Here is a 15,454-nt window from a genome sequence, read left to right on the forward strand (position 1 = left end):
GAATAAATACTGTAGTATTTTCAAGGGGTCTTTCTGATCACCTAAGAGCAGTCTAGTCAATGATTCTGACCAGCTTTAAGTTACATTTGATAAAATAAATACAATTTAATTTGATGAATGAGTCTTTCATTTATTTATTTGTGTTTTGCAGGAAATGACACCAGGGTGTGCCAAAAGACTGCAAGATGGGTAAAAAAGATAAAATGTGCACACACAGACACTTACGCAAGTGTTGCTGCACTCTGATAAAAAAAATTAAAAAAACTTCATAGTGGTCACAGAAATTATTTCAAAAATAATCAGAGAATTTTTGTAACTTGCAATGAGACCTGTGGATTGGACGTTTAACACCATCAATTTCAACAAAAAACAAGAAAGGAAAAAAAACTTTAGGGATTTTTTCCAAACTTTTTTGAATTAAACAAAAATATATTTTAAACAAATAAAAAGAGAAAATTATATTAATTTTTAATGTTAAATTCTAAAAAAAATAATGAAAACTAAAAAATGACAAATTTAATGTAATTGTTTTAATTTAATCTTTAAACCTGAATCATGACATGATTATTTAAAATAATCATGAGCATTCATAGCCAGTCATCCCAGTTCAAATGAATAGAACATGTATCGTTGTTAATGAAAGGCAATAAACTAAATATTACTATGATAATTTAAAAAAGCCATTGTCGGTCAATGAGGTCATCACGTATCAAATTAAGTATATCTGGTGGTATTTTAAAATAACGTTGTTATGGTTCGCAGAATATTTGACAGTGGCAATTTGGAAAATCTAAATTCCCACAATTTGTAAAATGGCACGTGCACACACACGCAGACAGTAAACTCACTCAACTGCTGGTTGGAATTGTCAACATCCCCAGAGGCTCACCTAGCAGTCATGCAAATACTCAAAGGGGGGGTTCTATAGGAGATAGAAAATGCACAAAAGCAAAAAATCCCGCGATGACACACACAGTGAACGCAACAGGAAACGCAATATATACACGTCGAGGAAAAACAATATTATATAGTTTAACATTTGTTTCAGAAGTAAACAGGGCGATTGCTTTGTCACCCACCGTCTCCTTTTCCGAGTCAATGAAGAACGATCGCCAAGCAAAATAAAGTAGATATTGTGCTGTGTTCTGGACAAATTATGTGGAGTAGGTTCTTGTAGTTCCCGAGCAGGTTAGGTTGGATTCATCCAGGAACTTCCTATCACTCACAGGCGCTTCATCTCGCTCCCCGTTTTACTGAATGGGCGGGGTAATCCAGACAGTGACGTCAGTCAAAAATTCTGTTACCGTAATACCAGGTATAGGTGGGACGGCCTGTTTTAAAAAAATAATTGAAATTTTAAGTCTTATAAACCAATCAACAATGGTAATGACCATTTCAAATGGATGGACCATTGATCGCAGTCAGTTGCTGACAAAAAATTCAAATAGATCTTATTAATATGGCAATTGATTAAAATTAAGTCAGATAATTCCTACTTTCTGATTTCATTATAAATTCCAGCATCTAATTTATCGCAATTAATCAGTTAAAATTAGTAGCCATTGCCCAGCTGTCTATGTATTTCTCAAAAATATTTACACAATAGTATAGTATTAAAAACTGAAAATTGTATTGCAGTGTCTATCATTTCACTTTAAAAAGAAAATAATTATAATAATAATTAAAAAGATATTGCACCATGACCAATCCAGGATGTAGCCGACCTCTAAAGCTCACTTGTTACCATTACAAAGAGAAGCGGTATGTAAAATGGGTGTTTGTAAATAAAGTGATGCTTGGGGTCTTTTCTCGGTGGCATCTAAAAGATTCAACTAAATTGAAAAAAAAAAACAGTCACAAAGTTGTTACAATCGAAATTGTATTGCATACAAACTGTCTGAAATGTTCTTTTAAAATTCACACCGTTGAACAACACGTTTCACAGTCACTGTTACATGATGTGTGACAAGTCACAATCAGAGTGGAGAGATCCAATGAGTTGGCTGAATTAGAACCAACGTTTGGCACTTTTATACGTGCTAATTCCTACATTTTCACACACACAAATGTACCAAATATCTGACCTGGCATAGCAAAATGAGTAAGGAGTCACACCAATAAAGTCACAATGTTTCAATAGGTGAACATCTTTTCAATTCTCATTAAACATTGCAAAAATGAATTATAAAAAATGCATTTTTTAACTGGCACTCAACCAAGATGTCACAAATTATTACACAGGAAATTTCTAATTTACAAGTATGACTGCGGAAAGATAAAGACTCCCTTTTTTATGCATATTTTAACTCTAATAGTGCCATTGACGATGCGAGCTGTACAATCAAGTGGCTCTTTTCATTTTATTGTGATCTGAAATGATTTTGTCACCAGTAGACGTCCAATCCATTTGAAACAGGAGGGTGGGCAGCAAATGAAGATCCATTCATTTGACTAAAATGGAATGGACGTCTATTAAAGTCAATGCCAGATGATTAGTTACCAATTCTTTATTAATAATTAAAGAGGTTAGCTTGTCCGTATCTTCATTCAACAAACCAAACTCATTTTGCATTGCCGGGTCACATATTTCTATTTTTAGAGCATTATTTATACATGATCTTCTTATCAAACAGATGTTAAAATCTAAACAGAATCATGGTTAAATATTGACAAACAAAATGGTCATTCATCTACTTTAGCAGCAAATTAACAGACAGGGGAGTGACCGACTGCATTGTTATTTTTCAAACATTTAAAATAGGACCTGAGCCACTGTGCCCTTCTTGTATGGATTACATTTGATAGTTTTGAAAGAACGAATAGCCAGGTTAAGACTTTAAAACTGCAATGTGCAATGCAAAACACCTGTAAACATTGTGTTGCGACATATATCAACTCTAGTGCCAACCTAGAATGTGTTTGCCTGTTTCCGGCGTTGAAGTGACAAATACAGTACGGTACATTAAATTATTGCACAAAGAAAAGAAATCCATTTTTAAAAAGGAATTGCCATTTGACACATCATTGATACTAAAAGAATTGCCAATCTGCATCGTGTTTCATCATTCCCAATAAATTACTACAAAGAGTATTCTATACTACAAGCCCTAAAAGCACTGCTTGATTCACAGTCAAGAGGTTTGATCCCGAGTCCCTATGTCATAATTTGTTATGGAGTCACATTATATCCAGTCACACAAGGAAAGGCTACTTATTTAAAAATGAGTAATATAGTAGACACACATTACTTTATGCAGTATATTAAATCTATTACCTTAGTATATATAATATACCAATCGTAGACACACAAGTGAAAGAATAGGATGTGAGTCAAAAATATAAGTAGGGTTTGAATCACTGTAATCAACTCCAGTGTAGATTCAGTTTAAAATGCTTTTCAGACAATAAATGACTGCTGCTCTGCCACCAGTGTTGTTTTGTTGTAGGTCTGACCCTGCTGTTTTGATACATTGGGCTAAACACAATGTAATATCGCACTGAGGGAATGGTATAGGTAGTAACGCTAGCAAATTAGGACTTAATGTCAAAACGCTTTGTCTGCAATTGCTCCCCCTTTGTAAAACATCATTGCACTTTTGTGATCGCTGCAGTGCAAAAACTATCTTCAGCAGATCGCGCAAAGAGACAGATTCCGTGCATGTCAGACATGCACTGAATTAGGTGAGGGTTCAAATAAATGAACCCAGAATCTGTGTCATACACAACATGCTGGGGATGTGAATATATATTTGTATTGAGTAAAACTGATGAGAAAAGAACACACAGGAGGTTGAGGGGAAAAAAATAACTTTAGCGGGGATACGGAAGGAGATTAAAACCTGCATCGTGTCACATTGTTCGGCTGTACTGTATGCCAGTCTTGGAGGCGATGTTGGACCATGGTAGAAGAGATCGCAGGAAAGACTGGGCCTGTCGATACAATCTCTGTGGGATAGAGCAGGGACTCAGGTTGGCTAGGGCCGAACCAATGTGTTGGATATAATCAGTGGAATATTAGGTTAAGGAAAAATAATAAATGGAGGTAATAAATGAGGTATGAATTTGAGGGTTGGATTTATTGTGGATGATTTAAAAAATAATCCATAATAAATTATATAATTATTTATTACCAAAGCTTTGCACTTTGTTTGCATACATTTTGTTAAATGTTTAACAGAACAAAAAATAAGAAAACATTAAAAACCAAGATATTTTATTATGAGGCCATATTACCCTGCTGCCCTATAATAAACAATGGCTTGAAATACCAATCAAATATTGAACTACCAAAAGAGCAATTTAATATTTGGACAAAAGGATATAATATCGTCCATGGTGGATGACCCCCGTTGATATAGAGGACGTATGTGAATCCATCTTTCAGGACGCCACGTATGGAGTAGTAATAGGGCAGGTAGTGGTGTTGCTTGAAGTCTCTGTTCTCATAGAAGTGGATGGCAGTGTTGTTGGTGGTGAGAACGTGAAGGTAGATTGCTTTGCAGTGGTCCTGGGCAGTCGTAGAAATGTGCTCCTTCAGACTGTCCAGCAGCAAGGAGCCTGAATGAGGAAGAGAAAGGTCTCAAGGTAAAGAAAAGATTCAATTCAAAATGGCAAAATGTGTTTAGTTTTTCAATGTATACTATCATTTTAGTATACAGTACCTATGCCATGTTTCCTGAAATCTTTGACCACTCCCAGGCTGAGGATGTAGGCTACCTGTGTGTCCACAGGGAAACTGGAAGCAAGGACATCTCCATCCTATCACATATACAGATGCACATTCAACAGATATATTGCTATGAAGTCACAATATTTGTTTATGTGACATGGTGTGTGAATAGGACAAATACTGAAGGACAGTATTTTAAAGAATAATAGAGATGTTTTGCAATTAGAAATAATTTGTTTTTTTTCTTTGTTAAAAAATGTATTTTGGGGCGATAATGCATGATGCCACACAAATAGTTGAAACCACTATATCTTTACATTACCTCTTTATGTACTTTGGTCCGATTTTTTATTTCAGCCACAATCATTCCCACAATGCCTCCTCTGAAGGTGGCAGCGAGCGAGAAGAACTTTTTGTTCGAGGTGATATCCTGGTACCATGAGTCTGGGTACCTGGGGTAAACAAAGCAAGAAAGTTTGGTATTTAGCCATCAAGCTCAAAAATCTCAAGATGGGATCACAATTTGTTTAACTGAGACAATATAAGGGTATTAAACATGGGGGGAAAAAGATGCTTACTCGATTGGGAACCAATCACCGCATAGTAGTTTGACACTGTCTATGTCATCGTGGCACAGGAATCGTAGCTGGACTTCACTGAGAGCTGTGAGAGGCACCACGTCACTCATTCACACCTAGAGAGGGACAGAATCAATCCAGACAGATGATCTGAATCTCATTTAGATTAGGGAATAAATGACTCTAAAGTATAGTAGCCATCTTTTAAAAACTGGGTTCAGATTGCTTGCTTTCTTCCAAACTGACAAACATTAACTACTACATAAGCGTGCATCACTGAATGATACCCTGAAAATAATAAGAATTAGCACATTGGTTGCCATTGACAATGACAGGCGTCCAATTTATTCGATCTGGTGGGGGGGGGGGGGGGGGGGGGCTTCCAATGGATCAGTGGTGCTCTAGGAACAAACTAATTCAATTTATTGCAGGAATAGAGGATGTTTATCATCATCAAGAGCACTGGAATAGTTCATTTGCCAAGAAACAAGTTAGTTCTTTGATTATTTTAGTCAAGTTTAGAAACTATTATTATCATAGATCATGAAGTTATCCTGTTGTTGACCATTTATTAAGTACAGTTAACAGCGAGAACAATGTAAGGAAGTCTGGAATTTATGAAGCTCGCTAGGGGAGTGGTGGAAATCAGTAAGAGAAGTCACAATGTCTTTTATAATAAAGACCACCGTGTCATGTCAGAACCTCGAACTTATTAGTGCAATTTTCGTCATAAAGGTTTTCAAAATGACCAAATCATTTTACTTTACAGAAGACATTGGTATAATTTATTTTTCCAGGCACCATTCATCCCATTACATTGTATTAGCGCAAACTTCAGTCCACTAAAATAACAAAACATATTACAGTCATCTGAAAGAGAAATACAGTAATACGCCTATAAAATAATTGATCAGGGTTTATGCTAGACTAGCCTACTGCTTAAACGTCAACTAAGAGCAGCTAAACTCACCTTGTAGCTAGGCTAACATGCAACAATGCTCCTACCTTATTTCAACCCTCGTACCGAAGGAACGTCAATGAGCTTTATATTCCTTGGTAGTAAACCGAGCGGACCCCTACAGTGAACACAGCATGACCAAACTCACGCCCACTCTTGATTCTCATTACTGTTATCGATGCACGAAGCTTAAACTAAGCTAACCTCGGCTAAGCTAAGTTGGTGACCGGATGTTTACTTCCTGTTTGTTGCAGCTACGCAAATGACGTTACTCTTAAACGTCTTTATTTTTCTCTCTATTCGTCGTGGCAACCATTCTGGTACTCCCACCTACTGGCCATTTAGTATATTGCTACCTCATGATTGCCTCTGTTTTTCACAACACTGTCTTTCCATTTGTATCATTGGTTGCCAATTAATACTTATGTAATTATTACTAATTTATTGATTATTTATTAATCTTTTTATTGATGATGTATCTGTTCTTATATTTTTTTGTTCTTTTTATTTGTGCCCATCTGATTTCTTATTTATTTCTTATTTATTACTGATGTATTGATTATTTATGTACTAGTTTTTGTTATTATTTATTCATTATATATTTGTCTGTTTGTTTTTATTTCTGCACTTCGTGGTGAAGCTTTAAATCTTATTACACTTATATAATGACAATAAAAGCATTGGATTTAATTCAAGTCATTCGATCGCTGCCAGACATCTACAGAAACAAGAAAAAATAGTCCATAGATCAAGTTCTTGACTAATAGGAAGGCCTTAAATAAACTTTCTTATCTAGTTTTTCGTAGCATCTGTTAACTTCCCAGTGTTTAGGGTAGGGGAGACATTTCAAGTTGCATTTATTTATGAGATGCAAAATTTAGTCTTTAGGATGTATTCCAATTAAATAAATTTGATTGCACTTCTGCTTTGATAAATATGTACAGAATGTAGGCAGGGTTTGGAAAAATACTATGTTTGATTGAAAAAATACCTTTCTGATTATTAATGATGATATTCACTTGACTGCGAAAGAGCACCGACATGGCTTCCACCCATGCAGCATCAAGAACACACCTCCCCATTTTGCACCTGACAGTTACACCAACCTGCGGTCAAATAAAGAGGAACACAAGAATTTTCTTCAGGAGTTCCAGGTGAACTTTTGCAGATTCACCATGACAAAGGGTCTTCTCAACCTCCTGCTGTTGCTGAAGCTCAGGTAACTATACTCAGGTAAATAAAAGAAAACTTTGATTACATCTTTGTTCAAAGTATACAGCGGTGCTTCTAAAATACTTTGTTTCTTCTGAGTTTTGCAACAAATGGCTATTTAAACTTTAACATTAGCATTAACAACCAGTTTCATGAATTGGACATCTATCCTTGTCAATGGCAGGTAATCACTTAGTTTAAATATCTTATTATTCATTTTAATGGCAGAAAATACATACTAACCTGTATAACCACTTTTTATGACATTTAGGTTTCATGCTTGAACTTTTTCTTGTGTAAAATATTTGCGTATGCTTAAAAAGGTGAGGAAACACAGAATTCCTCGCTAAAGAATGTCTGTCTTTTGAGTATCAATGAGTCCTTACATTCCATTGTTGCCTTTAATTTGTGTGTTGAAATCCTTTGACCCACTTTTTGGGTTATACTTTGGTCTAACCTGGTTCACTGAGTAATGGATTATTCTCTAGTAGAATATTTTGCCATGCAAAACCCCCCAAACGAAAAACTTTCCAATATAAAGTAAAAAAGTACCATTACATACAACACCCATAAAACTAAGATTCTCCTGTCAAAGTAAGTCTGAACGTAAAGTAAAATACTTCTAACAAATTTCCAGAATGAATCCAGTGTTCAATTTGCTTCTCCTCCTGACCTTGGCACATCTATCGTCATCTTTACTGTTGGGAGCCTTCAACGTCAAGTCTTTTGGTGACAAAAAATCCTCCAACACAACGTTGATGGACGTCATCAGCAAGGTTTAATATAATCACTTCTCATCTTACCACACGTCTCTAAATGCATATCTATCAACGGCAATAGATGTATGTTCAATCCATTTGAACTGGGGGGGAAAAATCATTGAGTATTTTATTTCTTGCTCTGTGTCTCATTTCTGTTGTGAATTAATTCATTCCTAGATAATATTTTCTTGACCATGCAGATTTGGAAATACTAATTGAGATGGTCTTTTTGAGAGTATAGTAATATAATTTGTATAATGTGGTCTGATACATTACTAATAAGTCTCTATTCAATTGGAATGGAATAACAAAAATATACTTGTGCTTTACATGTGTGCAGATCATTCACCGCTATGACATAATTTTGATCCAGGAAGTCCGAGACAGTGACCTCTCAGCCACCAAGAAACTCTTACAGCATGTCAACAAGTTAGGATCAATTTAAAAGTTTTATGTTGTTGTTTATAGTAACAATATATCAACAGAACAAGATTTAAAAATGTACTAAATGTGCACTAAAACAGACATTTTGTTTTCCCCAGACAAACTCCACGATTTAGGTACAAGCACATTGTGAGTGAGCCTTTGGGTCGTAGTACTTACAAGGAAAGATATCTTTTCTTGTACAGGTATATATCAAGTGATCACTCAAAAGCATTCATCCCAGTTGAAACAATTTGATTGCAGTGAATGAGTAAAACATTTTTTGAAAAAAATTTTACTTACGCAATTCTTTCCAGAGAAGAGAAAGTGTCAGTGGCCAAAAATTATACTTATGATGATGGTTGTGAGCCCTGTGGAAACGACACATTCATGAGAGAGCCATTTATTGTCATGTTCTCCTCTAATGACACGGGTAGGTTAATTAATATTAAATATTAATAAATATGGAAATATTAAATGTGATATAGTAACAATATATAACAGTTGTAAACAATAATATTTATTATTCCTTTTGGTTACTAGTTGTTAGGAACTTTGTTCTGATCCCACAACACACTTCACCAGACTACGCCTTAGATGAAGTAGACGAGCTGTACGAAGTGGTGATGGATGTCCGCATGAGATGGAAGACTAATGTTAGTGTCATTTTATCTAGGCAAGAAGGACCATCAGTTTGTATAAAAATAGAATTTAAGAAATGTACGCTTGTTCTGCAGGACATCATTCTTCTGGGGGACTTCAATACAGATTGCAATTACGTCACAGACTCAGAGTGGGAGCAGATTCGCCTCTTTACAGACAAGCGCTTCCATTGGCTGATCGGAAATGAGGCTGACACCACAGTTTCACACACTGACTGTGCTTATGACAGGTACATACACAAGTTATGTGTTTGTACAGGTGTTGCATACAATATTAGATGAACACTTTGACATAATACAGCAATTCTTAAATGTTACTTTTTCCAAAATTGAAAATGTTAATCTCTTGAACACTCACACATAATTTTCATCACAAAGGGACCCTTTAAGAGTAAAAATCTATGTATTTTTAGGATTGTGGTGACTGATGACATGGCAAAAGGGGTATTGGACCACAGTGCTAAGGTGTATGACTTCATGGTGGATCTAAATCTAAGCTTCAGTTTGGTAAATATTGGTGCCGCGGGCACACAAACAAGTACTAAATCACTGGCATGGACGCAAACATACTTAAAAATATATATATTTTTCCTTTCTTAGGCATTGGCTGTCAGCGACCATTTTCCAGTAGAGGTGAAGCTTATTGTATGAACCTGTTTCTGCGTGAATATTTTGTAAATATATCACAGTGACATTAAACAACACCTCTGGTATAAAGGGGGAAAAAAATTTAATTAATTTTTTTGTGTGTTTGTACAATAATAATTGTACAAAAAAAACAAGTACACATTTGAATGTTTCACCAAGATCAAGAGTGATGAAATTAAATTCAGGGAAAAAGATAAAATTCACCTTAATACAAAGAGGCCAGGCACTTCAATGATGAGGCTTGATATTGTGCCTGCTCACGGTACACACCTTTAATCAAGTTTAATATTTTACTGCATACTAGTAGACCTTCGATATATGGATATGTCCATTCTCTTGATGAATCTGAATGTCCACACTGAAGTAACAATCGTGGACATTGACATTACAATATCAGATAGTGCGGCTTTAGTTACCTTTAAAGCCTCACTAAGCCTTCCTTTTTTTAAGCATCTCAAGATACATCTGGAGTGACTTCTGGATTGGATCTTTTGTGATGAAATTCACAAAATGTTGGATGTCAGCCTCCCTTTGGGATGTCAACTTGTCAATTGTTGGCTTCCTCATCATGGACTTGGTTATTTGCCTGGCATGGTCTGTAATACAACAAAATGATTTGATCAGGAAAAGATTTTAAAGCCATTAACTGACTTGGCAGAAGGTCATTGTTGTTCATTAATGTTGACCACCATAATGCAATTTAATGTAAAGGAATTGGAAGTTGTGACAAATTTTTGCTCTTTTGCATTTTGTCAATTAATCTATTTGCCTCATGAACCGAGACACTTTTCTCAAGCCTTGCATAAGCCATATATATGACCATTTTCTAACAGAATGTCTATGACACACCTGGAATAGCCAACCACTTGGCCATTATTTCCTCTGATGTGCTCATGAGCTTATCTTCTGGTACTATCTGGTCCACTAGTCCTATTTTCAGAGCATCTGTAGGGTTGTAAAGCAACCCCAGACCCAGGGCCATCTCAGTGGTCCGGTGGCCTACTGTATTGGCCATGGTGTCCTTAAACCTGTGAAGAAAAATATTGAAGAGGGACTTTCATCACAATTACATTGGTAAAGTCTTACCAAAAAGGCGCCACGATTCCAAGCTGAGTCTCATTAAGGCCGATGCTGTACCGCGGGTTGTCCACCATTATTCTATGGTCACATGTCAATGACATTAGACAGCCACCTGCAGGACTGGAACCCTTAGAATGAATGAAAACTGTAAGTCAAGGACATTGAATTGGCTGAAATGATTGAAAATAGCTATTGCTTCATACTACACATACATTGATGGCAGCTATTGTGATCATGTTGGAGCTGTATAATTTCAGCCACATTTCCTGAACCGCCTTCCAGAAGGCCCCACAGCTTTCTGGACTCTTACCATACATCTCCAAGATGTCCAGTCCAGCTGAGAAAACCTTGGGGAGACCCTGGATAACAAAAAAAAGTTTTTGGGTAAAATGTTGGTTTAGATCTATTTTATTTTAAGAGGAATTCTATACAATACAGAGGTTAAGATGAGGCCTCTGCAACTCTTGTCCATCTCTAGTTTTTCCAAGTTGATGCAAATCTCATTGAGAAAGTCCAAGCTGAGGCTGTTGACAGGAGGACTCTTCATCTGCATAACAGCAACACCTAAAGAAAACATTGGATAAATATAACTACAATCATTTTAAGCTAAAATATAGTGACAGATTTTAGTGTATTTTGCGAAGTCAATGCTAATGTTTGTTATCCATATCAAATTATGTTGTATGTTAGTGTTAAGACAGCAGGAGTGTTCAGAAAATTTAATATATTTCATATTTAATGCTCAATATGTGTATTTTGAATTTTTGAATGCAGGTCTAGTTTTTCAGTTGAACACATCTAGAGGGAAATTAACCTCTTGAAAATGCTGGTCTCTTGGAGGGAATGTTCAAAAACTGCAGTTTCCATCAGCTCCATGTAATGTTATGTTTACAATGTCTTATTTACAATGTCTTAAAACTGCCCAAGTCATACACCAAGATTTTATTAACACCAAAAATAGAGTGTAACCCAATCATGGACGCACAAGAGGACAATCAAATATCACCTGTTTTCTGGTTAAGATCTACATTAATTCTTGAAGATGAAGAGTTGCTCCTCTGCTGAGAAGAAACCACAGATGATGCACACAATCTGCCATGACCATGATGGCTGCTGGAGGACAGCTGAGAAAAAATGCCTGCACATACAAGCAAAAACAACATGAAACATAAAATCTATGAAATTATGCATTTTGTCAAATGTAGCAGAGCAAAACACAAGTACATAGGTTTGAGTATTAACTCATTCAAGGGCACTCATTGGGTTATATTGATGGCACGCCTCCTAGGCACCATGCACTGGACGTCCAATGCTGTCAATAGGAATCAATGATGAACAATCTGTTGCCAAACCCCTAACAATTTCTGCAGAAATTGCATTTTAAAATCAAATTTGGTTTATTATCGTAATGTGTAAATGTATCACATCTAATAATTAATAACCAATTCCATTGAAGTTAAATCTCAAATAAAAAACAAGTCACAAGCTGTATTATTGTTGCAGATGAGAGCCCTACAAAGAGTTCATATCTACGATATACCAAATACAGATGATAATAATTATAATGATAATAGTAGTAATAATAATAATGAGACTATCATTTGAATGGGGAATGAGACAGGGTCCTCTCTGACCTTTGCTCTACTTTACGTGTAACAGATCAGAGCAGTAACTGTCATTTGATTTACAATAAGTCAGGCAATGGATATAAAATATATAAATGTTGTCAGTGCATGAAGCGCAATACGTGCAACGTACCTGATAAAACACACTTATTTCTCCAAGCTGTTCTAAACGCCATTTCTTTGTCTGCAGCAGGGTTGACGAGTAATCAGCAGACTTTCTGTGACAGCGCTTTAACACTGTAGTGGGCCGTTAGGGCAATTACAATTTACGTGGTCGTGAAAAAGACCGCAAACTATCCATGGGAATGCATAATAACCCCACGCAATTTCTTCAGAATGGATTATTATTTGATCTCATTTCTATTTTGCATTGTTGACACGTGGTTTTTAATCAAGGAAAGGGTGCGATGGACATGTTTGACCACTGGATGATGCTATGTTGAAAGTAGTCCCGGTTCCTAGGTTCACTTAAAATCTAAATTAGCTGAATAACTGCTTTCCAAATCTCAGCTCCATTACTCATTTAGGATAAATCATATTCAGACCAAGCACGGCTATTATACCAAATATTTTCTCCATTTAGAATGTACAAAACATTTATATGTATTAATATTTGATGCAAATAGATGGTCACAATGTAACAGTTTAATTTATCATATATATATATATATATATATATATATATACAATAACATAACAATAATAAGCTCAGAACTAAAATAAATTCTAGCTATGCCATAAAAGGATATATCTGGCAAGTAAACAGTTGATTCTAGGAATTCAATTGCTCTCAAAAAGATTCCCATTCCTAATAATTATCAATCTGTACCAACATTGATTCCTATATTAATTCATTTTTGACCCTCAGATTGCACTCTACACTAAACCAATGACAATTATGATTACTAGCCTTTGATATTTAATAACCAAAACACAAATATGTGGTCTATAAACCACTTTCTCTTCACATACTATTTATGTGTATATAAAATGGCTCTTGCTTGGTGGCCTACATTAAGTACTACTGGGAGAACTTTGGAAGAAATATGCATTTTCATTTATTCTCAGTACTCTCTGTCTCTCTCTCTCTCTCTCTCTCTCTCTCTCTCTCTCTCTCTCTCTCTCTCTCTCTCTCTCTCTCTCGCTCTCTCTCTCTCTCTCTCTCTCTTTCTCTCTCTGTCTCTCTCTCTTGCTGCTTGTGCATAACATCACATAATAATGGCATAATTAGCAAAAACAAAGCCTCACTTCAAAGCACACAGTTCAGTGGGGAAATCAGTGCCATGTAAGTAGATTACTGATACAAATTCAATAAAGTCTATTTGCATTTGAGTGGACCTTAATTTCATTTAGCAGCAAAGTATGTCAGTAGAATTAAGAATGCAATTAATTCAGTATCACCTGGGTACAATTTGGAGACATGTTGTTGAATTACGTACAACTCTCGTTTGCGCAATGTTTTAAAGACACTACATAGAGTGGCTATTAAAAAAATGGAGAAAAAAAACTGTCTATTGCAGGGGTGTGCAAACTGTGGCACACAGCCCAGTTTTTACTTGGCCATTGAATATTGCATGCAAAAGAAGAATAAATTCACCCTACATTGTGTTGCACTTCTCACATTTAACTGTAGATGGCGCTAGACACCTAAACAACGTCTCTGCATTAGCTAAGCAGTCAAAACATGACCACATGTTGAAACAAATGTAGAAAACTATAGAATTTCTTGTCATTTTTTTCATTTTCTGAACTGCGTATCCTCACAAGGGTCATGGGGGTGCTGGAGCCTATCCCAGCTGACTTCAGACCAAAGGTGGGGGACACCCGATATCAGAGAACGGGGAGACAGACAACCATTCACACTAACACGAGTACCTTGGGGCGATTTGGAGTGTCAAACCCGCCTACCATGCATGTTTTTGGAATGTGGGAGGAAAGTACCCAGAGAAAACCTACACAGAATGTGCACAAAGAATGATTCACATAATCTATTTAACAAATAAAAGTGAAAAAGATTATAAGTTGGCTCTCACAAGCTTTGAATTTTCTGAAATAGTCCCTCGGAGAAGAAAGTTTGGGTACCTGTTTGGATGCTCTGTTCTCTCTCTTCTAGTAGAATGCACAGAAGATTGCATTGCGTTCCTTTTGCACGATGCAGAGAATTGGACCCGGTGGCAGCATCATCTGTAAAAGCGAAAATGCCAATGAGCATTAATTATAGAACAGTAAGGACAACAGGGGGCTATTGGATTTAGATGCGGCCCAATTATTATAACAGTGAGATCACAGTTGAAGCAAATACTGAAAAGAATGAAATAAAACAGCACAGAATAAAGATGTATGTGTGGGTTTTTTTTCAAGAATCAGATTCAGACTCAAGGGTGGGTCTACATTTTTGTATGTATCTTGTTTGGTTTGTTATGCTTATTTATTGATATATTCATTTGTGTATTTATTTAGACATATTGATATAAGCTTCCCATTCATCATCTGTACTGGTTATCCTCATCAGGGTCATGGGGGGTGCTTGAGCCTAACCCCACCAACCTCACCGAGTGGGAATCAAACCCAGACTGCCCCCACGGAAGTTACTACTCATTCAAATTGTCAATATACGCTTTTCTGTCATCTGTCATTTAAAAAATATATTTTTTAAATGGACTCCAAATGTATTTTATTTATTACAACATGGCTGACATTTGTCAGCATGAATATTCACTTGAATGACATACTACGTTGGTTGATTATCTCGGTACAACGACTAAACATAAGTGAGATAATAGACCTGTTCTTTTTGTTTAATGAACCATTTTGTTGCTCAGCGTCATTGCGACCATC

The 15,454-nt window shown here is 36.0% G+C and overlaps 4 protein-coding genes across 6 annotated transcripts in view; 1 reads left to right on the forward strand and 3 right to left on the reverse strand.

Annotated features, from left to right (window-relative positions):
* The window catches only part of carhsp1 (calcium regulated heat stable protein 1), a 7,791-nt gene extending 6,527 nt beyond the window's left edge, over positions 1-1,264 (reverse strand). The window contains exons 1-2 of one of the 2 annotated variants that reach the window (XM_077733867.1): positions 1,080-1,264; positions 849-922 (exon numbers count right to left, since the gene is read on the reverse strand). The gene's annotated coding sequence lies outside the window, so the exon portion shown is untranslated. The remainder of the gene's footprint in view (positions 1-848; positions 923-1,079) is intronic. The other variant, XM_077733866.1, reaches the window with a different exon arrangement.
* Positions 1,265-1,858: 594 nt separating this feature from the next.
* naa60 (N-alpha-acetyltransferase 60, NatF catalytic subunit) lies at positions 1,859-6,473 on the reverse strand. Its single transcript, XM_077735148.1, has 6 exons — positions 6,253-6,473; positions 5,248-5,363; positions 4,992-5,121; positions 4,662-4,758; positions 4,323-4,557; positions 1,859-4,006 (listed from the first exon to the last, which is right to left on the reverse strand). Exons 2-6 carry the CDS (start codon positions 5,355-5,357, stop codon positions 3,850-3,852), a joined length of 729 nt encoding a protein of 242 aa, XP_077591274.1. The 5' UTR covers positions 5,358-5,363; positions 6,253-6,473; the 3' UTR covers positions 1,859-3,849.
* An 814-nt stretch (positions 6,474-7,287) lies between these two features.
* dnase1 (deoxyribonuclease I) lies at positions 7,288-9,960 on the forward strand. Of its 2 annotated transcripts, none has more exons than XM_077734395.1 (9): positions 7,288-7,424; positions 8,055-8,193; positions 8,519-8,607; positions 8,721-8,807; positions 8,919-9,034; positions 9,145-9,257; positions 9,339-9,493; positions 9,677-9,770; positions 9,864-9,960. In XM_077734395.1, exons 1-9 carry the CDS (start codon positions 7,381-7,383, stop codon positions 9,912-9,914), a joined length of 888 nt encoding a protein of 295 aa, XP_077590521.1. In that variant the 5' UTR covers positions 7,288-7,380; the 3' UTR covers positions 9,915-9,960. The 2 variants fall into 2 exon arrangements, with proteins under 2 accessions (XP_077590521.1, XP_077590522.1); XM_077734396.1 differs by having other exon boundaries at positions 7,351-7,438.
* A 14-nt stretch (positions 9,961-9,974) lies between these two features.
* Positions 9,975-12,901, reverse strand: eci1 (enoyl-CoA delta isomerase 1). Its single transcript, XM_077734394.1, has 7 exons — positions 12,750-12,901; positions 11,998-12,129; positions 11,428-11,555; positions 11,204-11,350; positions 10,998-11,119; positions 10,761-10,939; positions 9,975-10,507 (listed from the first exon to the last, which is right to left on the reverse strand). The coding sequence occupies exons 1-7, from the start codon at positions 12,790-12,792 to the stop codon at positions 10,341-10,343; spliced, it is 918 nt and encodes a 305-aa protein (XP_077590520.1). The 5' UTR covers positions 12,793-12,901; the 3' UTR covers positions 9,975-10,340.
* Between the last annotated feature and the right edge of the window lie 2,553 nt (positions 12,902-15,454).

The sequence above is a fragment of the Stigmatopora nigra genome, chromosome 15 (genome assembly GCF_051989575.1).
Source record: "Stigmatopora nigra isolate UIUO_SnigA chromosome 15, RoL_Snig_1.1, whole genome shotgun sequence".
Lineage (NCBI taxonomy): Eukaryota > Metazoa > Chordata > Actinopteri > Syngnathiformes > Syngnathidae > Stigmatopora > Stigmatopora nigra.

Excerpts from the sequence above, each read along its gene's own strand:
- naa60 (XM_077735148.1), bottom strand. The coding sequence starts at position 5,357 with ATGAGTGACGTGGTGCCTCTCACAGCTCTCAGTGAAGTCCAGCTACGA. Across the intron at positions 5,122-5,247 it reads GGTGATTGGTTCCCAATCGA|GTACCCAGACTCATGGTACC; the intron begins GTAAGCATCTTT and ends TGTTTACCCCAG. Across the intron at positions 4,007-4,322 it reads CATCCACCATGGACGATATT|TGATTATATCCAACACATTG; the intron begins ATATCCTTTTGT and ends CTAATATTCCAC.
- dnase1 (XM_077734395.1), top strand. The coding sequence starts at position 7,381 with ATGACAAAGGGTCTTCTCAACCTCCTGCTGTTGCTGAAGCTCAG. Across the intron at positions 8,808-8,918 it reads AGATATCTTTTCTTGTACAG|AGAAGAGAAAGTGTCAGTGG; the intron begins GTATATATCAAG and ends AATTCTTTCCAG. Across the intron at positions 9,771-9,863 it reads TAAATCTAAGCTTCAGTTTG|GCATTGGCTGTCAGCGACCA; the intron begins GTAAATATTGGT and ends TTCCTTTCTTAG.
- eci1 (XM_077734394.1), bottom strand. The coding sequence starts at position 12,792 with ATGGCGTTTAGAACAGCTTGGAGAAATAAGTGTGTTTTATCAG. Across the intron at positions 12,130-12,749 it reads AAATAAGTGTGTTTTATCAG|GCATTTTTTCTCAGCTGTCC; the intron begins GTACGTTGCACG and ends TTGTATGTGCAG. Across the intron at positions 11,120-11,203 it reads TCACAATAGCTGCCATCAAT|GGTTCCAGTCCTGCAGGTGG; the intron begins GTATGTGTAGTA and ends ATTCATTCTAAG.